The 24,300-nt window shown below is 38.8% G+C and overlaps 3 protein-coding genes across 3 annotated transcripts; 1 reads left to right on the forward strand and 2 right to left on the reverse strand.

Annotated features, from left to right (window-relative positions):
• Nucleotides 1-2,755: 2,755 nt before the first annotated feature.
• LOC307041151 (uncharacterized protein) lies at nt 2,756-15,935 on the reverse strand. Its single transcript, XM_079684473.1, has 3 exons — nt 14,679-15,935; nt 12,210-13,852; nt 2,756-5,094 (listed from the first exon to the last, which is right to left on the reverse strand). Exons 2-3 carry the CDS (start codon nt 13,844-13,846, stop codon nt 3,447-3,449), a joined length of 3,285 nt encoding a protein of 1,094 aa, XP_079540599.1. The 5' UTR covers nt 13,847-13,852; nt 14,679-15,935; the 3' UTR covers nt 2,756-3,446.
• On the forward strand, nt 15,075-18,287 carry LOC307041152 (high choriolytic enzyme 1-like; the record flags this gene model as incomplete). The annotated part of the gene is made up of 6 exons (XM_079684474.1): nt 15,075-15,114; nt 15,826-15,949; nt 16,408-16,412; nt 16,934-17,015; nt 17,960-18,089; nt 18,186-18,287. The coding sequence occupies 5 exons, from the start codon at nt 15,075-15,077 to the stop codon at nt 18,084-18,086; spliced, it is 378 nt and encodes a 125-aa protein (XP_079540600.1). The 3' UTR covers nt 18,087-18,089; nt 18,186-18,287.
• Nucleotides 18,288-19,085: 798 nt separating this feature from the next.
• LOC307038447 (E3 ubiquitin-protein ligase TRIM21-like) lies at nt 19,086-23,786 on the reverse strand. The gene is made up of 2 exons (XM_079679844.1): nt 23,340-23,786; nt 19,086-22,508 (listed from the first exon to the last, which is right to left on the reverse strand). The coding sequence occupies exon 2, from the start codon at nt 22,500-22,502 to the stop codon at nt 20,859-20,861; it is 1,644 nt and encodes a 547-aa protein (XP_079535970.1). The 5' UTR covers nt 22,503-22,508; nt 23,340-23,786; the 3' UTR covers nt 19,086-20,858.
• Nucleotides 23,787-24,300: the final 514 nt, after the last annotated feature.

Genomic DNA, 24,300 nt, shown 5'->3' on the forward strand with positions numbered 1-24,300 from the left:
CTCGCAGCTCAACGAGGCTCCCTCCTGTCAGATGGAGGGAGTAAATACAGCGGCAAGCTTTGGGACGGACTCCCCTTTCTCCGGCAGAAACAGGAAATGCCGTAACTGTATGTAACAACGGTTTCAAATCAGCATCTCTTTGACAAAAAAAGTAAATTAATAACTCAAATAAAACTCCAAACATATTTCATTGTGTTCTTTTAGTTTTAAACCTGATGTTTACAAGCTTCTTAGTTTTTGCAACAGTCAGTAAATATACACAACTTTATAATAAAATGCACACATTTACCTTTTTCTAGACTAAACACAGGTATGATCCTAAATTAAAACATATGAGGTTATCATGAGGTTGTTAACATCGCAGTTTATCAGTGGATGTTTGCTGGAACTACTTGTAAACAGCGTGTTTCCTGACGGACACACACAGCGTGACTCCGGTCAGGTAGAGACCGGTCTCAAGTCAGCCCCGCTGCAGACTCGCTGTTTGAGGGCTTGATAGCCCACTCCCCCTCCACACCGCTCCACACTCGTTGGTTTGGAACAGCCCTCAATATGGTGGACCCTCCGCGTGAACGCGCAAACGGAGGGGTAGGGTGTAGGGGTAGGGTGTAGGGGGCGGTTTGGGAATGGGCCAGAGTGACATGTGGCGTGACTTCCGGTGTTTTGGGGCGGGACTTCCGGTATCCGAGGGCGGGACTTCCTGTTTGGGAGGCGGGACTTCCGGTTTATAGGGGCGGGACTTCCGGTTTATAGGATCATAAATCATTCCGTATCAAAATCGAACAGAAGTGGGTGTCTTATAGCTACTCACAACTAACTTCACAGTGATCTGAGGAATGGTGTGAAGTTTTTTTTCTGACCCTCGTTGTGATTCTCGTCCTCTCAGGTTGGGCGTATGCCTTCAACAAGATAAACACGCTGAACCTGAACACACCATATGACTACAACTCCGTCATGCAGTACCACAGGTTACCAAGCATTCATCTTCATTTATATACGCATATATTAGATACAAGTCAAAGGAACAGTTCACCCAAAACAATTAATTGTAGTCAGAACTTAGGCTCAAATTGCAGTAAAAGTGCAAATGTATTTCTACGGACACAAAAACAGCAAAATATGTTTAAAAAATGTCTGTTTTTATTTGGAAAAAAATACCTTTTCTAGGACTACAGGTAGTCTGGACAGGTGAGTAACATTAAGAATTTATATATTTTCAGGTAAATTTGAATTCTGATAGAAACTAACATTATGAAAATAAAATCTAAACCTGAAAAAAAGTGACATTTTGAGAAAAAAGTCAAATCTGGTTAAAAGTTTGAATTCTGAGAAATAATTAAATTAGGATGAAAAGTGAAAATAACGAAGAAAGTCAAATTCTGCAAAAGAAAATTGAAATTGTTCTAATTCTGAGAAACAAAAATCTAATCCTTAAAAAAAGTCTAATTCTGAGAAAAAGTGAAATTTTGAGAAGGAAGTGCAAATAAGACAAAAAGTTTGAATTCTGAGAAAAAAGTTAAAATATGAGAAAATAATCCAATTAGGAAGAAAAGTGAAAATTATGAAAAAAAGTCAAATTCTGTGAAAAAGTTTATATTATTGATGATTGCGTTAAGGATTATAACATCTGTTTCCCTAAAAAACATGTGGAGAATAGATTTCTCTCAAAGGCTGCTGACAGTTTTCTGGATTTATGTAGTGGTACAAACCCATATCAAAACTCCCCTCTGTAAAAACCTTTGACTCTAATAAGTCGACAATGAAACAAGAATTTGATCCTGGTTTTAACCAGTGAACACATTTCTGTGCTGTTTCTGTATGCGTTAGTATATTTAAAGATAACATTTCAGAAAACGTGTACTGTAATAAAAAACAAAGCCATGATGTGAGTTAAACATTTTTAATTGTAATATTATTCACCATCCACCTCTTTAGAAATAATGACATTTCAAATGATAAGCTCCATCTTCTAAACAGAGCATTAATAAAATAGACTTTACTTTGATATTTCATGCAATTTTGATATTTAAAAAAGCCTTTATTTATCTCCCAGTCAGACGGGACGTTTGCAGTCAGTTAGTCTCACCTGTACAGGCAGTGCTGGAGTGTGTTCAAGGTGAAGAATGAGATAATAATCATTAGAAGCAGTCCAACCAGTCAGACCGCTCTCACTGACATAGGCTGCAGCCATCAGACACTTAGATTAGCTTAGTTTAGCATATATACTAGGAAAAGGGGGAAATAGTGAGTGACAAAATACACATTTAAGTATACTTAATATATCTCTGTACAAAAACTGAAATGTAAAAACAATTTGGAAACTTGTTTAGGTCCCAGTCAAGAAATAGCCCGACCCATAATCCCCTGTTAAACGTCTTATTGATGTTTTTACTCCTCTGATTTGGTATGGATTAAACAAACTGGATTCAGAGCTGCTGATAGGTGGATGTTGTTACCTTTGGACAGGCTGGCTTTGTATTCCCCTGTTTCCAGTCTTTATGCTAAGCTAAGCTAACCAGTTGATGGTCTTATTTCTAACAAACATACAGTATAAAGCAATCTTAATATCTATGATCAGCTGATCCAAGAGGGTTTTAAATAGTTTATAAAGCTTGAGAAGAACCAAAGCTGTCAGACAAATGTAGTCAAGTAGAAATGGAAATAGTTAAGTAAATGTTTTTCCTACTTTCCCTAAGTTGAGAACGAGTGAAAACTGTACTTCAGTAAGTACATTAAAAAAACCACACAAAAAATCACATTCTTTGTTCCTTTTTTAATCCATTGAGGCTTTGTTCAAACGTTACAAGCAGTGTGCAGAGAGGTGGACGAAATACAATTAACATAACACGACAGACAGCTGAGAGGTAACATTATAATATCCCTGGTTTGTTAAACCACTGCAGCCTAATGTTTAATGATCAGATATTGTTGATTTTCCAATTAACTGTCAATACATTTTGTACCAATATACTATAATTCAATAATCAATCCTGAACCTCCCCCTTCAAAACACACCAGAGAGACCCATCATTTTCCCCTCAATTATAAAAAAAAAGTATATACAGTATTTTACTAATGAAAAAGGAGAGCATTACTTTCACTAGTCATGTCTGCTAGTATGAAACACTTTTTGAACACAATTCTGAGACAATAAATACTTTTCTTGTCCCCCTGACATATAAAGAAGTGGTAAAAGTTTATTTCTGAGTAAATATTTTTCTAATCACTTCAAGTCATGACGGCAGGTAGTGCAATCCGTAGAATAAACTAGAGTACATTAGAACATACTCATCAGTATGTTATGTGTTTGTATGCGTCTCATCAAGGTGAACCATATGTGATCAGATTCTGAAACATTAACAATGTGTACAATGTACTTCCCCAGTTGAATACATTTATTACATTTAGTGAGAGTGAATCTTTCTGAAGCAAATCAAATGGTTGTTCTACTCAGTGTGATTGACAGGAGAGATGATCAGAGGGGCAGAGTTTTTACCACCATAATTCAGACTGGGACTAAAGTATGGGTAGAGTTTCTCTTTGAAGCAGCAGCCAGTGAAGGAGTAGATCAGAGCTGCAGCATCAACATCATAAAAGGAGACCAGACCCTCCTCATAATCCACAAACACCCCCACCTTCTCAGGCTGAGACTTCAGAGAGAGAAGGACTGGAGGATCAGCACATGCTGAGTACTCATTTTCATTCCTCAACCATATCGTCCAGTAACCTTTCTGAGGAGACAGTGTGATCTGTCCCTTCCTGTTGATCGACTCTCTGGCCACTCCTAAATACCACTGAGTCTTTCCTTTAACTTGAACCTCGTAATAAAATCTTCCTGAAGAGAAACTCTGCTTTGCTAAGACATAAACACAAGGATCAAATCTCTCTGGTTTGTCTGGGAGATTCTTCTTCACATCACCAAGTTTAACTTGTTTTCCATCATCAGACAGGATGAGTTTGGGATGTGCTGTATCAGGATCAAGAGTCACCTCCACCTCAGACTGCTGGACCCTCTTCAGCTCCACCTCAAGCAGCTTCTTCATCTGTTTCCTGAGCGTCTCCTCCAGCTGAGTCACAGCTCTCCTCACAGTCCCCTCATATGAAGGTGGACGGACCCTGACTTCTGTCCAGTTCTTGGTGGGTGGAGCAGCGTTCAGGGACGTGAAGCTTTGGAGGAGGTGGAGCTGGTCTTCAGAGCGTGAGAGCTGCTCCACCTCAGAGCTTCTCTTCTTCAGCTCAGAGACTTCCTGTTCCAGCTCTTTGATGAAGCCTTCAGCCTGTTCCTCTGTCTCTCTCTGCTTCTCTTTGATGGTGTCCATGAGCTCGGCCTGGCTTCTCTCAACAGACTCCTTCAGAGCGGTGAAGACCTGAACACCATCTGCTATCTCTCTGTCTGCTCCTTCCTTACTGAGCTCCACTGAGCCATTCATCTCCTGAATCTTCAGTCGTCTCTTCTGGATCATCTTCTGAATTTCAGCCTCTGTCTTCCCCAGCTCAGCCTTCTTTCCTTCATATCCTTCTTTCAGAGGAACAACATCATGTGTCTTGTGGTCTGAAACAGAGCAGAGCATGCAGACACACACCTGGTCGGTCTTACAGAACAGCTCCAGCAGTTTATCGTGCTTCACACACATCCTGCTTTCCAGGTTCTCCTCAGGGTCGATCAGCTGATGTCTTTTCAGACCTGACATTGTCAGGTGAGGCTCCAGGTGAGTCTCACAGTAGGAGGCCAGACACACCAGGCAGGACTTCAGGGCCTTCAGTCTGGTTCCAGTGCAGGCGTCACAGGGAACTTCTCCTGGTTTGACAACATGTTGCTCTGAGCTGCTGCTGCTGGCTTTCTGTTGAGCTGACTGTCTGAACTGAGCAGCCATCTCAGAGATGAAAGTGTTGACCAGCAGCTCAGGTCTTGGGAAGAAGACCTTATTACAGTTGGGACACTGACTCGGGACATTTATATCCCAGTGTTCAGAGATGCAGGCTTTACAGAAGTTGTGTCCACATGGTATGGCGACTGGATCAGTGAACACATCCAGACAGATGGAGCACAGAAACTGATCTTCAGTCAGCAGACAGCTGGCAGCAGACATGTCTCTTTGGGACAAAAGTTTGAAAAAACACAACTGTAATTACATATTCTCTATTTGCCAGTTCATAGAGTCCTACTATGAACCCAGAAATGTAAACTACCCCAACGTTTTATGCGAGAAATGACATACATAGACCAATGACAACCAAAGACATTTAGGTTTTTTGTCTGTGAGAATTAGAATTCAAGTTCAAATGAAATCTGCAAAATCATAGCAGCATTCAGTTTAAACTCTAAGAAACACAATGTGTAAGCTCTAATACTGCTGGGGGATTTTGCCGTTGTTGAACAGAGGAGTGAAACCTCCTGCTGAGCATCACTGAAGTTAATACTAGTTGTTAAAGATCAGTAAACGTTATCAGCTTCGAAAGGCAGACAGCAGTTACTACAGAAACAGGTTCAAAGCTCAAGGCTACTTACCACAGTGTGTACAAATTATATAAGATGAAATATGTAATTGTCATGCCTTTTTATAAGCAACACTTGTAACACAACACCAGATCCCTTGCTTTGGACAGTCCAGAACAAATCTACTATTTAGATTCTACTTTGTTTAAAAGAGTCATTTATAAAGATGTTTTCAAATACAGGAAATATGAAAATAAGGATAAGCTAATGCTAGCTTTGACTGTATGCTCTCTAACCTAACTTACATAGAGTTTACATTGTATTGTTGGCTGTTGCTTATTTAAATGTTGAGGTTTTTATCTTAACTGACACATTTATATTGTATAATATTTTTTATATGATAAAATGGATGTAATACAGTCAGATTCTGATTTTAATCCAACTTTGACTAAATATTTAGTTAGTGATGTGTCTGTAGTGTACTCACCAGTGTTTGCAGAGTCCTGCTGTGTTGTTGATAAAAAGCTGCTGGATTCAGTTGAGTGTTTCTTCAGAGAAACAGAGACTTGTCTCGGCTGCTGCTCTGCTGTCGCTCAGACAAGCTTCAGCTTTCATTTCCGGGAAATTGAAACTCTTCCCTTACAGTGTGGTCCCACCTCTCAGTGGCATTTTGCCAAGAGGGAGTGGAGGAAGAACTATTGAGGCTTGTTGTTTAACTTTGTGACGATGCATTTTACAGCTGATCCAAGAGGCTTTTCAAATATATATGTTGGAATATGTTCTCAATACATAAAGGACATCTTTTTACACATCTGGAGATCTATAGCTATATTTCACAACGCTGTGTTATGGTCCCTGTTTAAGAGCAGCAACATGTCCTCCTCTCTGAACAGACTGTTTGAAAATGGGTCTTGTAAGAAATATGAGGAGTAAAGGCCTGTGGAGTTATACACTAAACACACAACATCTAAATCCTCTTATTTTATGCGATATTAATCAAAGAGGAAGGTACCCGGGAGGAAGACCCGCCCCCCGTCGAGACCGGCCAATAGGAGAGGACTATACACTATAATATATGATGGACAGGAAAAAACGCTCTCTCTCTACCCCGGCCACGCGATAAACAACAGCAGGCAGCAGCTCCCCACGCGAACCGGAGAGCCGCACCTCTCTTTCACATTCCATTTGTATCACCGTATCATTTGTTTAATTACATTCTGTTAACTTTTAAATAAGCTTCCTTGGACTCTTTTCAGCTAATCCTGCTCTCAGGTTTAAATCACTTTTAACAGTCTGTACTTAAGTGCCAGTTGTTGCTACTTTGTACCACTACATTTAATGAATACCTTTAGTTACTTTACAGATCTGGATGAATGATAAAGTGTTGAATCAGACTTTAGTTCCACCTGGAGTAAATTCACAAGCTACCCTGCAGTATACAAAGTCATTCAAACTATCTGCACCTTTACCAGCTTTGAGAACACTTTAATGATCAATCTTTTAAAACATATCATATATATTATTCTGAAATGGACCAATCTGCACAATGACTACCTGTACTGTCGCTACTTTAACTATATTTTGATGCTGATACTTTTCTACTTTTACTTGAGCAACATTTTGAATGCAGGATTTGTATTGAGTATTCCTACACTCTGGTACTTCTACTTTTACACAAGTACAGATCTGAGTACTTCTCCCACCTCTGAGGAAAAGTCTAAGAACCTGATTGTGACCCTTGACCTCCATAGAACCACAGCTGCTTTGTTTCTTGAGCGATCCATCATCGAGCGCGGCCTGACCTCCTTCCACGATGTTTCCTGCATTCGCTTCGTCAGACGCACGAGCCAGAGAGACTTCCTGAACATCCAGTCAGACGCCGGGTAAACCTCGTATTTGTAGACCTACTTTGCAAAAAAACAGATTGTGATTCTTAAAGGTCTTTTATACTTTTTTGAGGCATCCTTTTTTTTAATTTCCTGCTTTTTTACAAATACTCTCTCCAGTACAGGTTAGCTCTGAGTGTTAGCCATGCTTGATAATGTAAACAAAGACCATATTACGTCCAAAACTGTCACGCATTGTTTCTCATAGCAACGTTTCTGATTGGGCCGTGGGTGTAAAGCCCGCCCACATTTCCGATATCACCGGGGACACATATTTATAGAAGACATGAAAAAGTTGATTTAGCATGATAGGTGACCTTTATAGCCTAGGTGTGTTTTTTGTAGCTGCAGCGTCTGGGTTACTCCCAAGACTCCCATATCTGTCTTCCTCTGGTTATTTATCTGAGGTCCAACGCTCCGTCTTTTGGTCTATTTTCTTTTCCCCCTTGATCCTCCATAGTAACAGTCATTATTTTGTTGAGCAGCGGTCTGTTATTGAGTATTAACAACATTTGACATGTCCAAATTGACCAATCAGAATCGAGTAATCAACTAAACCGTGTAATAAGGGATAATGTGTTCATTATATCAGACCTTTACTCTAGTCCTGTACTATAATATAAACATCTATAACTGTCCACATCTTTATCCTAAAGAAACCCCAAATATAATCACACAATATCCTTAAACATATTATTTTTTTGATTTTCCCATCATTGATGTCCGTGTGTTGGTTTAATTTGAACACTAATGACAATTAAATCATGCTTGAATTGACTTACTGTTAGTTGCATTCATAATGGATGCAACTCCATGGGAATACATTGAAATCACAGCCAAATAATGTCACTTTAAATCCTGTATTGATCAACCCTCTCATGTTTTACCCTCATCTAATACACAACTAACTTCACAGTGATCTGAGGAATGGGGTGAACTTCATTCTCTGCGTTTTCTGACCCTCGTTGTGATTCTCGTCCTCTCAGGTTGGGCGTACGCCTTCGACAAGATAAACACGCTGAACCTGAACACACCATACGACTACAACTCCGTCATGCAGTACCACAGGTTACCAAGCATTCATCTTCATTTATAAACTAACATAGTGGATATAAGTCAAAGGAACATTTCACCCAAAACAATGAATTGTAGACAGAACTGAGGCTTGAATTGCAGTAAGGAGAGCCCATACAAGTGCAAATATATTTCTACGGACCCAAAAACAGCAAAATATGTTTCAAAAAGGTTTATATTTGAAAAGTAGTCCAGTAGCCTGGACAGGTGAGTAACATTAAGAATTTATATATTTCCGGGTCAATTTGAATTCTGAGAAAAAATAAAAATCTTAGAAATATCTAATTATGAGTAAAAAAATCTAGTCTTGACAAAAAGTTAAATTCTGAGAAAAAAGTCAAAATCTGCAAAAAAGTTAGAATTCTGAGAAAAAAGTTAAAATATGAGAAAATAATCTAATTAGGAGGAAAAATGAAAATTATGAGTAAAAAAAAGATAATTCTGTAAAAAAGTAAGAATTCCGAGAAAAATTGAAATTGTTCTAATTCTGAGAAAAAAAGATAATTCTGACAAAAAAGCTGAAAACACTTTGAATAGTCCAACCCATCTCTTCTTTTATTATTTTTCTTAATAAAGCAGCTAAATTAAGTTATTATAGCAACAGAATTAATAAACAGTTGGCAAATAATAATGATAGATAATATTTAAACGCATAACATTGATAAGAGTGAAACCAGGATTAAAATAGGTCACAAGCTCTCAAAGAAATGCAAAATATGAAATGTGCCTTATCGGCGTTTTTCTAAAATGCACAATAAATATGTCGTCATAATAATGAGATAGATCAGATTTGTTTTGGTGATTGAACCGACTCGTTTAGGAACATTTGAGTCTCAATGGTTTCTAAATGTTTAATATATATATACAAGCTAATAATAATGAAGCCTCTGTGCTCTTAATGTTTCCAGGTATGCCTTCAGTGGGAACAATAAGCCCACCATGGTGCCGATCCCCAACGCCAACGTAGAGTTTGGCACGGCCAATCAGATGAGCAGGAACGACATCAGCAGACTGAACACGCTGTACAAATGTTGAAAGGTAAGAAAACACACGCTGGGTTCCCTTCATTCATCTGTTTTCAGGGCAAAGGAAAGTGTGTTTGTCGCCTTTAACGTGTTTCTTCTGTTCCAACAGGTGGTGAAGAAACCCTGAGGACATGGGGCCATTTTTAAACATCAAACCAGATCTTTATAGCACAGTCTGAGAAAGTGCGTTGATAATAAATCTTCAAACATGTTCGATGAAGTGTAGTTTGTAGTTTGTGCACTTGTTAACACTTTTGTACTTTAGACAATGTTCCTTAATTTAAATTCTACTACCTCAGTTTGAAGAAAGGTGTGAAGAAGAGGTGAAAGGAGATGTGTAAAAGCAGCAGAATCTCTTACGTATAAACTCAAAATCATACTGCTTTTTAGTGTCTGTGTTTCAAACCACTGGAGCTTATTTAGTTTTAAAAAACAAATCCATTAAAAAGCATCATCAATCATTTGTTCATCTTGTATTTAATTAAGTGTTAAGTAACTGAAGCTGACAAAATAATCGTTTTCGAGTCAAAAAACATATCGTCTGACTTCATACTGAGTGTTTGTGGTGTTAGCATAATTTAATCTATCTCTTAGCCTTGTTGACTAGAGCTCAAGGAGGACATTACCTCTAATCGAGGAAATAAAAGGTATTTTCTTTATTAAAACCTCAATAATGTGAAGATGATTTTCCACATCTTTCTCGTTGACACTGTTAGCGGATATATGGCTGCATAATCCAAAGAAACGAACACGGTGTTTGAATGTTTAATGTGAATATTGATCAACTGCTTTGAGATTAAGCGTTCACTGCAGGTCGTTGCTTAAAGACGCTCTGCTTTTTAATGAATAAACAATGTTTTGTATAGTAAAGGGTATTTTCTGCACGCAACTACAGTACACTTTATTTGAAAGGCTAATTAATACATAAAAACATATTCAAGATAAGTAAAATAAAGAATCTATCTTCAGCACAAAACTTGACTGCATGTAAGTGTAGATGTTTGTCCACTAGGGGGCGACACTTCCTCACAGTTCACAGGGAAACACCTGGTAGTAGCACACCTTTACAGAACTGCTTTAATGACACATGTATTTAAGCATCACCACTAAAACTAAATGTGTTTTCCTCAGAATTTAAATGAAAAATCACCATTTATTTTAATGAGAAGTTTCAAATGTACACCTGAAACCAGAAATGCCAATACAAAACAAGTGAATGAATAATGAAATAATACATATAGAGTATATTATTCAGCATCCACCTCTTTAAAAATAATGACATTTCAAATGATAAGCTCCATCTTCTAAACAGAGCATTAATAAAATAGACTTTACACGCATATTTCATGCAATTTTGATATTTAAAAAACCCTTTATTTATCTCCCAGTCAGACAGGACGTTTGCAGTCAGTTAGTCTCACCTGTACAGGCAGTGCTGGAGTGTGTTCAAGGTGAAGAATGAGATAATAATCATTAGAAGCAGTCCAACCAGTCAGACCGCTCTCACTGACACAGGCTGCAGCCATCAGACACTTAGATTAGCTTAGTTTAGCATATATACTAGGAAAAGGGGGAAATAGTTAGTGATAAAATACACATTTAAGTCTACTTAATATATCTCTGTACGAAAACTGAAATGTAAAAACTATTTGGCAACTTGTTCTGGTCCCAGTCAAGAAATAGCCCGACCCATAATCCCCTGTTAAACGTCTTATTGATGTTTTTACTCCTCTGATTTGGTATGGATTAAACAAACTGGATTCAGAGCTGCTGATAGGTGGATGTTGTTACCTTTGGACAGGCTGGCTTTGTCTTCCTCTGTTTCCAGTCTTTATGCTAAGCTAAGCTAACCAGTTGATGGCCTTATTTCTAACAAACACATACAGCAATCTTAACATCTATGATCAGCTGATCCAAGAGGGTTTTAAATAGTTGATAAAGCTTCAGAAGAACCAAAGCTGTCAGACAAATGTGAATAGTGAAGTAAATGGAAATATTCAAGGACATTTGTTAAGCTACTTTCCCTGAGTTGAGAACTAGTGAAAACTGTACTTCAGTAAGTACATTTAAAAAAACACAAAAAATAACATTCTTTCTTCCTTTTTTAATCCATTGAGGCTTTGTTCAAACTTTACAAGCAGTGAGCAGAGAGGTGGACAAAATACAATTAACATAACACAACAGACAGCTGAGAGGTAACATTTTAATTTCCCTCGTTTGTTAAACCACTGCAGCCTAATGTTTAATGATCAGATATTGTTGATTCTCCAAGTAACTGTCAACACACATGTACCAATATACTATCATTCAATTATCAATCCTGAACCTCCCCCTTTAAAACACACCAGAGAGACCCATCATTTTCCCCTCAATTGAAAATTATAAAAATAAAGTATATACAGTATTTTATTAATGAAAAAGGACTGAATTACTTCCACTAGTAATGTCTGCAATTATGAAACACTTTTTGAACACAATTCTGAGACAATAAATACTTTTCTTGTCCCCCTGACATATAAAGAAGTGGTAAAAGTTTATTCCTGAGTAAATAGTTTTCTGATCACTTCAAGTCATGACGGCAGGGAGTGCAATCCGTAGAATAAACTAAAGTACATTAGAACATACTCATCAGTATGTTATGTGTTTGTATGCGTCTCATCAAGGTGAACCATATGTGATCAGATTCTGAAACATTAACAATGTGTACAATGTACTTCCCCAGTTGAATACATTTATTACATTTAGTGAGAGTGAATCTTTCTGAGGAAAATCAAATGGTTGTTCTACTCAGTGTGATTGACAGGAGAGATGATCAGAGGGGCAGAGTTTTTACCACCATTATTCAGACTGGGACCAAAGTATGGGTAGAGTTTCTCTTTGAAGCAGCAGCCAGTGAAGGAGTAGATCAGAGCTGCAGCATCAACATCATAAAAGGAGACCAGACCCTCCTCATAATCCACAAACACCCCCACCTTCTCAGGCTGAGACTTCAGAGAGAGACGGACTGCAGGACCAGCAAGAGCATGGTACTCATTGTCATTCCTCAACCATATCGTCCAGTAACCATCCTGAGGAGTCGGTATGATGATTCCCTTCCTGTTGATCGACTCTCTGGCCACTCCTAAATCCCACCTAGTCTTCCCTTTAACCTCAACCTCATAATAAAATCTTCCTGAAGAGAAACTCTGCTTTGCTAAGACATTAGCACAAGAATCAAATCTCTCTGGATTGTCTGGGAGATTCTTCTTCACATCACCAAGTTTAACTTGTTTTCCATCATCAGACAGGATGAGTGCAGGATGTGCTGTATCAGGATCAAGAGTCACCTCCACCTCAGACTGCTGGACCCTCTTCAGCTCAAGCAGCTTCTTCATCTGTTTCCTGAGCGTCTCCTCCAGCTGAGTCACAGCTTTCCTCACAGTCCCCTCATATGAAGGTGGATGGACCCTGACTTCTGTCCAGTTCTTGGTGGGTGGAGCAGCGTTCAGGGACGTGAAGCTTTGGAGGAGGTGGAGCTGGTCTTCAGAGCGTGAGAGCTGCTCCACCTCAGAGCTTCTCTTTTTCAGCTCAGAGACTTCCTGTTCCAGCTCTTTGATGAAGCCTTCAGCCTGTTCCTCTGTCTCTCTCTGCTTCTCTTTGATGGTGTCGATGAGCTTGGCCAGGCTTCTCTCAACAGACTCTTTCAGAGCGGTGAAGACCTGAACACCATATGCTATCTCTCTGTCTGCTCCTTCCTTACTGAGCTCCACTGAGCCGTTCATCTCCTGAATCTTCAGTCGTCTCTTCTGGATCATCTGCTGGATTTCAGCCTCTGTCTTCCCCAGCTCAGCCTTCTTTCCTTCATATCCTTCTTTCAGAGGAACTACATCATGTGTCTTGTGGTCTAAAACAGTGCAGAGCATGCAGACACACACCTGGTCGGTCTGACAGAACAGCTCCAGCAGTTTATCGTGCTTCACACACATCCTGCTTTCCAGGTTCTCCTCAGGGTCGATCAGCTGATGCTTTTTGAAGCCTGAATTTTTCAGGTGAGGCTCCAGGTGAGTCTCACAGTAGGAGGCCAGACACACCAGGCAGGACTTCAGGGCCTTCAGTCTGGTTCCAGTGCAGGCGTCACAGGGAACTTCTCCTGATTTGACAACGTGTTGCTCTGAGCTGCTGCTGCTGCTGGCTTTCTGTTGAGCTGACTGTCTGAACTGAGCAGCCATCTCAGAGATGAAAGTGTTGACGCGCAGCTCAGGCTTTATGTTGAAAACCTCTTTACAGTTGGGACACTGACTCGGGACATTTCTATCCCAGTGTTCAGAGATGCAGGCTTTACAGAAGTTGTGTCCACATGGTATGGCGACTGGATCAGTGAACACATCCAGACAGATGGAGCACAGAAACTGATCTTCAGTCAGCAGACAGCTGGCAGCAGACATGTCTCTCTGAGGACAAAAGTTTGAAAAAAACACAACTGTAATTACATATTCTCTATTTCCCAGTTCATAGAGTCCTACTATGAACCCGGAAATGTAAACTACCCCAACGTTTTATGCGAGAAATGACATACATAGACCAATGATAACCAAACACATTTAGGTTTTTTGTCTGTGAGAATTCAAATTCAAGTTCAAATGAAATCTGCAAAATCCTAGCAGCATTCAGTTTAAACTCTAAGAAACACAATGTGTAAGCTCTAATACTTTGGGGGGATTTTGCCATTGTTGAACAGAGGAGTGAAACCTCCTGCTGAGCATCACTGAAGTTAATACTAGTTGTTAAAAAATAGTAAACGTTATTAGCTTCAAAAGGCAGACAGCAGTTACTACAGAAACAGGTTTAAAGCTCAAGGCTACTAACCACAGTGTGTACACATGATAAAATAAATATGTAATTGTCATGCCTTTGTATAAGCAACACTTGTAACATAACACCAGATCCCTTGCTTTGGACAGTCCAGAACAAATCTAATATTTAGATTCTACTTTGTTTAATAGAGTCATTTATAAAGATGTTTTCAAATACAGGAAATATCAAAATAAGTACAAGCTAATGCTAGCTTTGACTGAATGCTCTCTAACCTAACTTAACCAGATATACATTGTATTTTTGGCTGTTGCTAATTTAAATGTTGAGGTTTTTATCTTAACTGACACATTTATATTGTATAATATTCTTTATATGGTCAAATGGATGTAATACAGTCAGATTCTGATTTTAATCCAACTTTGACTAAATATTTAGTTAGTGATGTGTCTGTAGTGTACTCACCAGTGTTTGCAGAGTCCTGCTGTGTTGTTGAGAAAAAGCTGCTGGATTCAGTTGAGTGTTTCTTCAGAGAAACAGAGACTTGTCTCGGCTGCTGCTCTGCTGTCGCTCAGACAAACTTCAGCTTTCATTTCCGGGAAATTGAAACTCTTCTCTTACAGTGTGGTCCCACCTCTCAGTGGCAGTTTGCCAAGAGGAAGTGGAGGAAGAACTGTTGAGGCTTGTTGTTTAACTTTGTGACGATGCATTTTACAGCTGATCCAAGAGGCTTTTCAAATAGTGTATTGAGCATAAGTAGGAATATGTTCTCAATACATAAAGGACATCTCTTTACACATCTGGAGATTTATAGCTATATTTCACAACGCTGTGTTATGGTCCCTGTTTAAGAGCAGCAACATGTCCTCCTCTCTGAACAGACTGTTTGAAAATGGGTCTTGTAGGAAATATGAGGAGTAAAGGCCTGTGGAGTTATACACTAAACACACAACATCTAAATCCTCTTATTTTATGCGATATTAATCAAAGAGGAAGGTACCCGGGAGGAAGACCCGCCCCCGTCGAGACCGGCCAATAGGAAAGGACTATACACTATAACATATGATGGACAGGAAAAAACGCTCTCTCTCTACCCCGGCCACGCGATAAACAACAGCAGGCAGCAGCACCCCACGCGAACCGGAGAGCCGCACCTCTCTTTCACATTCCATTTGTATCACCGTATCATTTGTTTAATTACATTCTGTTAACTTTTAAATAAGCTTCCTTGGACTCTTTTCAGCTAATCCTGCTCTCAGGTTTAAATCACCTTTAACAGTCTGTACTTAAGTGCCATTTGTTGCTACTTTGTACCACTACATTTAACGAATACCTTTAGTTACTTTACAGATCTGGATGAATGATAAAGTGTTGAATCAGACTTTAGTTCCACCTGGAGTAAATTCACAAGCTACCCTGCAGTATACAAAGTCATTCAAACTATCAATCATTATAAAACATATCATATATATTATTCTGAGATGGACCAATCTGCACAATGACTACTTTTACTGTCGCTACTTTCACTATATTACAGATCTGAGTACTTCTCCCACCTCTGAGGAAAAGTCTAAAAACCTGATTGTGACCCTTGACCTCCATTGAACCACAGCTGCTTTGTTTCTTGAGCGCTCCATCATCGAGCGCGGCCTGACTTCCTTCCACGATGTTTCCTGCATTCGCTTCGTCAGACGCACGGGTCAGAGAGACTTCCTGAACATCCAGTCAGACGCCGGGTAAACCTCGTATTTGTAAACCTACTTTGCAAGAAAACAGATTGTGATTCTTAAAGGTCTTTTATACTATTTTGAGGCATCCTTTTTTTTAATTTCCTGCTTTTTTACACATACTCTCTCCAGTACAGGTTAGCTCTGAGTGTTAGCCATGCTTGATAATGTAAACAAAGACCATATTACGTCCAAAACTGTAACGCATTGTTTCTCATGGCAACGTTTCTGATTGGGCCGTGGGTGTAAAGCCCGCCCACATTTCCGATATCACCGGGGACACATATTTATAGAAGACATGAAAAAGTTGATTTAGCATGATAGGTGACCTTTATAGGTGTGTTTTTTGTAGCTGCAGAGTCTGGGTTACTCCCAAGACTCCCATATCTGTCTTCCTCTGGTTATTTATCTGAGGTCCAACGCTCCGTCTTTTGGTCTATTTTCTTTTCCCCCTTGATCCTCCATAGCAACAGTCATTATTTTGTTGAGCAGCGGTCTGTTATTGAGTATTAACAACCTCTGACATGTCCAAATTGACCAATCAGAATCGATTATTCCACTAAACCGTGTAATAAGGGATAATGTGTTCATTATATCAGACCTTTACTCTAGTCCTGTACTACAATAAACAAATCTATAACTGTCCACATCTTTATCCTAAAGAAACCCCAAATATAATCACACAATATCCTTAAACATATTATCTTTTTGATTTTCCCATCATTGATGTCCCTGTGTTGGTTTAATTTTAACACTAATGACAAGTAAATCATGCTTGAATTGACTTACTGTTAGTTGCATTCATAATGGATGCAACTCCATGGGAATACATTGAAATCACAGCCAAATAATGTCACTTTAAATCCTGTATTGATCAACCCTCTCATGTTTTACCCTCATCTAATACACAACTAACTTCACAGTGATCTGAGGAATGGGGTGAACTTCATTTTCTGCGTTTTCTGACCCTCGTTGTGATTCTCGTCCTCTCAGGTTGGGCGTACGCCTTCGACAAGATAAACACGCTGAACCTGAACACACCATACGACTACAACTCCGTCATGCAGTACCACAGGTTACCAAGCATTCATCTTCATTTATAAACTAACATAGTGGATATAAGTCAAAGGAAAATTTCACCCAAAACAATGAATTGTAGACAGAACTGAGGCTTGAATTGCAGTAAGGAGAGCCCATACAAGTGCAAATATATTTCTACGGACCCAAAAACAGCAAAATATGTTTCAAAAAGGTTTATATTTGAAAAGTAGTCCAGTAGCCTGGACAGGTGAGTCACATTAAGAATTTATATATTTCCGGGTCAATTTGAATTCTGAGAAAAAATCAAAATCTTAGAAATATCTAATTATGAGTAAAAAAATCTAGTCTTGACAAAAAGTCAAATTCTGAGAAAATGTTGAGAAAAAAGTCAAAATCTGCAAAAAAGTTAGAATTCTGAGAAAACAGTTAAAATATGAGAAAATAATCTAATTAGGAGGAAAAATGAACATTATGAAAAAAAGTCAAATTTATGAGTAAAAAAAAGATAATTCTGTAAAAAAGTAAGAATTCAGAGAAAAATTGAAATTGTTCTAATTCTGAGAAAAAAAGATAATTCTGACAAAAAAGCTGAAAACACTTTGAATAGTCCAACCCATCTCTTCTTTTATTATTTTTCTTAATAAAGCAGCTAAATTAAGTTATTATAGCAACAGAATTAATAAACAGTTGGCAAATAATAATGATAGATAATATTTAAACGCATAACATTGATAAGAGTGAAACCAGGATTAAAATAGGTCACAAGCTCTCAAAGAAATGCAAAATATGAAATGTGCCTTATCGGCGTTTTTCTAAATTGCACAATAAATATGTCGTCATAATAATGAGATAGATCAGATTTGTTTTGGTGATTGAACCGACTCGTTTAGGAGCATTTGAGTCTCAATGGTTTCTAAATGTTTAATATATATATACAAGCTAATAATAATGAAGCCTCTGTGCTCTTAATGTTTCCAGGTATGCCTTCAGTGGGAACAATAAGCCCACCATGGTGCCGATCCCCAACGCCAACGTAGAGTTTGGTACGGCCAATCAGATGAGCAGGAACGACATCAGCAGACTGAACACGCTGTACAAATGTTGAAAGGTAAGAAAACACACGCTGGGTTCCCTTCATTCATCTGTTTTCAGGGCAAAGGAAAGTGTGTTTGTCGCCTTTAACGTGTTTCTTCTGTTCCAACAGGTGGTGAAGAAACCCTGAGGACATGGGGCCATTTTTAAACATCAAACCAGATCTTTATAGCACAGTCTGAGAAAGTGTGTTGATAATAAATCTTCAAACATGTTCGATGAAGTGTATTTTGTAGTTTGTGCACTTGTTAACACTTTTGTACTTTAGACAATGTTCCTTAATTTAAATTCTACTGCCTAAGATTGAAGAAAGGTGTGAAGAAGAGGTGAAAGGAGATGTGTAAAAGCTGCAGAATCTCTTACGTATAAACTCAAAATCATACTGCTTTTTAGTGTCTGTGTTTCAAACCACTGGAGCTTATTTAGTTTTAAAAAACAAATCCATTAAAAAGCATCATCAATCATTTGTTGATCTTGTATTTAATTACGTGTTAAGTAACTGAAGCTGACAAAATAATCGTTTTCGAGTCAAAAAACATATCGTCTGACTTCATACTGAGTGTTTGTGGTGTTAGCATAATTTAATCTACCTCTTAGTCTTGTTGACTAGAGCTCAAGGAGGACATTACCTCTAATCGAGGAAATAAAAGGTATTTTCTTTATTAAAACCTCAATAATGTGAAGATGATTTTCCACATCTTTCTCGTTGACACTGTTAGCGGATATATGGCTGCATAATCCAAAGAAACGAACACGGTGTTTGAATGTTTAATGTGAATATTGATCAACTGCTTTGAGATTAAGCGTTCACTGCAGGTCGTTGCTTAAAGACGCTCTGCTTTTTAATGAATAAACAATGTTTTGTATAGTAAAGGGTTTTTTCTGCACGCAACTACAGTACACTTTATTTGAAAGGCTAATTAATACATAAAAACATATTCGAGATAAGTAAAATAAAGAATCTATCTTCAGCACAAAACTTGACTGCATGTAAGTGTAGATGTTTGTCCACTAGGGGGCGACACTTCCTCACAGTTCACAGGGAAACACCTGGTAGTAGCACACCTTTACAGAACTGCTTTAATGACACATGTATTTAAGCATCACCACTAAAACTAAATGTGTTTTCCTCAGAATTTAAATGAAAAATCACCATTTATTTTAATGAGAAGTTTCAAATGTACACCTGAAACCAGAAATGCCAATACAAAACAAGTGAATGAATAATGAAATAATACATATAGAGTATATTATTCACCATCCACCTCTTTAAAAATAATGACATTTCAAATGATAAGCTCCATCTTCTAAACAGAGCATTAATAAAATAGACTTTACAAGCATATTTCATGCAATTTTGATATTTAAAAAACCCTTTATTTATCTCCCTGTCAGACGGGACGTTTGCAGTCAGTTAGTCTCACCTGTACAGGCAGTGCTGGAGTGTGTTCAAGGTGAAGAATGAGATAATAATCATTAGAAGCAGTCCAACCAGTCAGACCGCTCTCACTGACACAGGCTGCAGCCATCAGACACTTAGATTAGCTTAGTTTAGCATATATACTAGGAAAAGGGGAAAATAGTGAGTGACAAAATACACATTTAAGTGTACTTAATACATCTCTGTACAAAAACTGAAATGTAAAAACAATTTGGCAACCTGTTTAGGTCCCAGTCAAGAAATAGCCCGACCCATAATCCCCTGTTAAACGTCTTATTGATGTTTTTACTCCTCTGATTTGGTATGGATTAAACAAACTGGATTCAGAGCTGCTGATAGGTGGATGTTGTTACCTTTGGACAGGCTGGCTTTGTCTTCCTCTGTTTCCAGTCTTTATGCTAAGCTAAGCTAACCAGTTGATGGTCTTATTTCTAACAAACATACAGTATAAAGCAATCTTAATATCTATGATCAGCTGATCCAAGAGGGTTTTAAATAGTTTATAAAGCTTCAGAAGAACCAAAGCTGTCAGACAAATGTGAATAGTGAAGTAAATGGAAATAGTCAAGTACATTTGTTAAGCTACTTTCCCTAAATTGAGAACGAGTGAAAACTGTACTTCAGTAAGTACATTTAAAAAAACACAAAAAATAACATTCTTTGTTCCTTTTTTTTTAATCCATTGAGGCTTTGTTCAAACTTTACAAGCAGTGTGCAGAGAGGTGGACGAAATACAATTAACATAACACAACAGACAGCTGAGAGGTAACATTTTCATTTCCCTGGTTTGAAACCACTGCAGCCTAATGTTTAATGATCAGATATTGTTGATTCTCCAAGTAACTGTCAACACACATGTACCAATATACTATCATTCAATTATCAATCCTGAACCTCCCCCTTTAAAACACACCAGAGAGACCCATCATTTTCCCCTCAATTATAAAAAAAAAGTATATACAGTATTTTACTAATGAAAAAGGAGTGCATTGCTTCCACTAGTAATGTCTGCAAGTATGAAACACTTTTTGAACACAATTCTGAGACAATAAATACTTTTCTTGTCCCCCTGACATATAAAGAAGTGGTAAAAGTTTATTTCTGAGTAAATAGTTTTCTGATCACTTCAAGTCATGACGGCAGGGAGTGCAATCCGTAGAATAAACTAGAGTACATTAGAACATACTCATCAGTATGTTATGTGTTTGAATGCGTCTCATCAAGGTGAACCATATGTGATCAGATTCTGAAACATTAACAATGAGTACAATGTACTTCCCCAGTTGAATACATTTATTACATTTAGTGAGAGTGAATCTTTCTGAAGAAAATCAAATGGTTGTTCTACTCAGTGTGATTGACAGGAGAGATGATCAGAGGGGCAGAGTTTTTACCACCTTCATTAAGATGGGGACTAAAGTATGGGTAGAGTTTCTCTTTGAAGCAGCAGCCAGTGAAGGAGTAGATCAGAGCTGCAGCATCAACATCATAAAAGGAGACCAGACCCTCCTCATAATCCACAAACACCCCCACCTTCTCAGGCTGAGACTTCAGAGAGAGGCGGACTGCAGGACCAGCAAAAGCTATGTACTCATTTCCATTCCTCAACACTATCGTCCAGTAACCTTTCTGAGGAGTCACTGTGATGATTCCCTTCCTGTTGATCGACTCTCTGACCACTCCTAGAGTCCACCCAGTCTTCCCTTTAACCTGAACCTCGTAATAAAATCTTTCTGAAGAGAAACTCTGGTTTGCTAAGACATAAACACAAGTATCAAATCTCTCTGGATTGTCTGGGAGATTCTTCCTCACATCACCATCTTTCACTTGTTTTCCATCATCAGACAGGATGAGTTCAGGATGTGCTGTATCAGGATCAAGAGTCACCTCCACCTCAGACTGCTGGACCCTCTTCAGCTCCACCTCAAGCAGCTTCTTCATCTGTTTCCTGAGCGTCTCCTCCAGCTGAGTCACAGCTCTCCTCACAGTCCCCTCATATGAAGGTGGACGGACCCTGACTTCTGTCCAGTTCTTGGTGGGTGGAGCAGCGTTCAGGGACGTGAAGCTTTGGAGGAGGTGGAGCTGGTCTTCAGAGCGTGAGAGCTGCTCCACCTCAGAGCTTCTCTTCTTCAGCTCAGAGACTTCCTGTTCCAGCTCTTTGATGAAGCCTTCAGCCTGTTCCTCTGTCTCTCTCTGCTTCTCTTTGATGGTGTCCATGAGCTCGGCCTGGCTTCTCTCAACAGACTCCTTCAGAGCGGTGAAGACCTGAACACCATCTGCTATCTCTCTGTCTGCTCCTTCCTTACTGAGCTCCACTGAGCGGTTCATCTCCTGAATCTTCAGTCGTCTCTTCTGGATCATCTGCTGGATTTCAGCCTCTGTCTTCCCCAGCTCAGCCTTCTTTCCTTCATATTCTTCTTTCAGAGGAACTACATCATGTGCCTTGTGGTCTAAAAGAGTGCAGAGCATGCAGACACACACCTGGTCGGTCTTACAGAACAGCTCCAGCAGTTTATCGTGCTTCACACACATCCTGCTTTCCAGGTTCTCCTCAGGGTCGATCAGCTGATGTTTCTTCAGACGTGAAGCTGTAATGTGAGGCTCCAGGTGAGTCTCACAGTAGGAGAACAGACACACCAGGCAGGACTTCAGGGCCTTCAGTCTGGTTCCAGTGCAGACGTCACAGGGAACTTCTCCTGGTTTGACAACTTGTTGCTCTGAGCTGCTGCTGCTGGCTTTCTGTTGAGCTGACTGTCTGAACTGAGCAGCCATCTCAGAGATGAAAGTGTTGACCAGCAGCTCAGGTCTTTTGTAGAAGACCTTATTACAGTTGGGACACTGACTCGGGACATTTCTATCCCAGTGTTCAGAGATGCAGGCTTTACAGAAGTTGTGTCCACATGGTATGGCGACTGGATCAGTGAACACATCCAGACAGATGGAGCACAGAAACTGATCTTCAGTCAGCAGACAGCTGGCAGCAGACATGTCTCTCTGGGGACAAAAGTTTGAAAAAAACACAACTGTAATTACATATTCTCTATTTCCCAGTTCATAGATTCCTACTATGAACCCAGAAATGTAAACTACCCCAACGTTTTATGCGAGAAATGACATACATAGACTAAAACAACCAAACACATTTAGGTTTTTTGTCTGTGAGAATTAAAATTCAAGTTCAAATGAAATCTGGAAAATCATAGCAGCATTCAGTTTAAACTCTAAGAAACACAATGTGTAAGCTCTAATACTGCTGGGGGATTTTGCCGTTGTTGAACAGAGGAGTGAAACCTCCTGCTGAGCATCACTGAAGTTAATACTAGTTGTTAAAGATCAGTAAACGTTATCAGCTTCAAAAGGCAGACAGCAGTTACTACAGAAACAGGTTCAAAGCTCAAGGCTACTAACCACAGTGTGTACAAATGATGTAAGAAATATGTAATTGTCATGCCTTTTTATAAGCAACACTTGTAACATAACACCAGATCCCTTGCTTTGGACAGTCCAGAACAAATCTAATATTTAGATTCTACTTTGTTTAATAGAGTCAATTATAAAGATGTTTTCAAATACAGGAAATATGAAAATAAGGATAAGCTAATGCTAGCTTTGACTGTATGCTCTCTAACCTAACTTAACCAGAGTTTACATTGCAGTTGTTTTTTGGCTGTTGCTAATTTAAATGTTGAGGTTTTTATCTTAACTGACACATTCATATTGTATAATATTCTTTATATGGCAAAATAGATGTAATACAGTCAGATTCTGATTTTAATCCAACTCTGACTAAATATTTAGTTAGTGATGTGTCTGTAGTGTACTCACCAGTGTTTGCAGAGTCCTGCTGTGTTGTTGATAAAAAGCTGCTGGATTCAGTTGAGTGTTTCTTCAGAGAAACAGAGACTTGTCTCGGCTGCTGCTCTGCCGTCGCTCAGACAAACTTCAGCTTTCATTTCCGGGAAATGGAAACTCTTCTCTTACAGTGTGGTCCCACCTCTCAGTGGCAGTTTGCCAAGAGGAAGTGGAGGAAGAACTGTTGAGGCTTGTTATTTAACTTTGTGACGATGCATTTTACAGCTGATCCAAGAGGCTTTTCAAATAGTGTATTGAGCATAAGTAGGAATATGTTCTCAATACATAAAGGACATCTCTTTACACATCTGGAGATTTATAGCTATATTTCACAGCGCTGTTTTATGGTCCCTGTTTAAGAGCAGCTGGTGAAACATTTCCTCCTCCCTGAACAGACTGTTTGAAAATGGGTCCGTACTTAAGTGCAATTTTTTGCTACTTTGTACTACAATTAATTAGTAAATGGTGTACTTTTACTCCTCTACATTTAATGAATACCTTTAGTTACTTTACAGATCTGGATTTATGATGTGAAATATAATCAAGTCTTAAATCAGACTTTAAGTATATTTTGATGATAATACTTTTCTAACTTTACTTGAGTCACATTTTGAATGCAGGACTTTTACTGTAACACAGTATTCCTACACTCTGGTACTTTTACCTCAAGTACAATATCTAAGTTATTCTACATTTCCTCCTCCCTGAACAGACTGTTTGAAAATGGGTCTTGTTGGAAATGTGAGGAGTAAAGGCTTGTGGAGTTATACAATAAACACACAACGTCTAAATCCTCTTATTAGGTGCGATATTAATCACAGATGAACGAACCCGGGAGGAAGACCCGCCCCCCGTCGAGACCGGCCAATAGGAGAGGACTATAGACTATAACATATGATGGACAGGAAAAAACGCTCTCTCTCTACCCAGGCCA

This window comes from Notothenia rossii (genome assembly GCF_949606895.1).
Source record: "Notothenia rossii genome assembly, chromosome: 5".
In the NCBI taxonomy this organism is placed as follows: domain Eukaryota; kingdom Metazoa; phylum Chordata; class Actinopteri; order Perciformes; family Nototheniidae; genus Notothenia; species Notothenia rossii.

Excerpts from the sequence above, each read along its gene's own strand:
- LOC307038447 (XM_079679844.1), bottom strand. The coding sequence starts at position 22,502 with ATGTCTGCTGCCAGCTGTCTGCTGACTGAAGATCAGTTTCTGTGCTCC.
- LOC307041151 (XM_079684473.1), bottom strand. The coding sequence starts at position 13,846 with ATGTCTGCTGCCAGCTGTCTGCTGACTGAAGATCAGTTTCTGTGCTCC. Across the intron at positions 5,095-12,209 it reads TCTCCTGTCAATCACACTGA|AGACATGTCTGCTGCCAGCT; the intron begins GTAGAACAACCA and ends TTTGTCCCAAAG.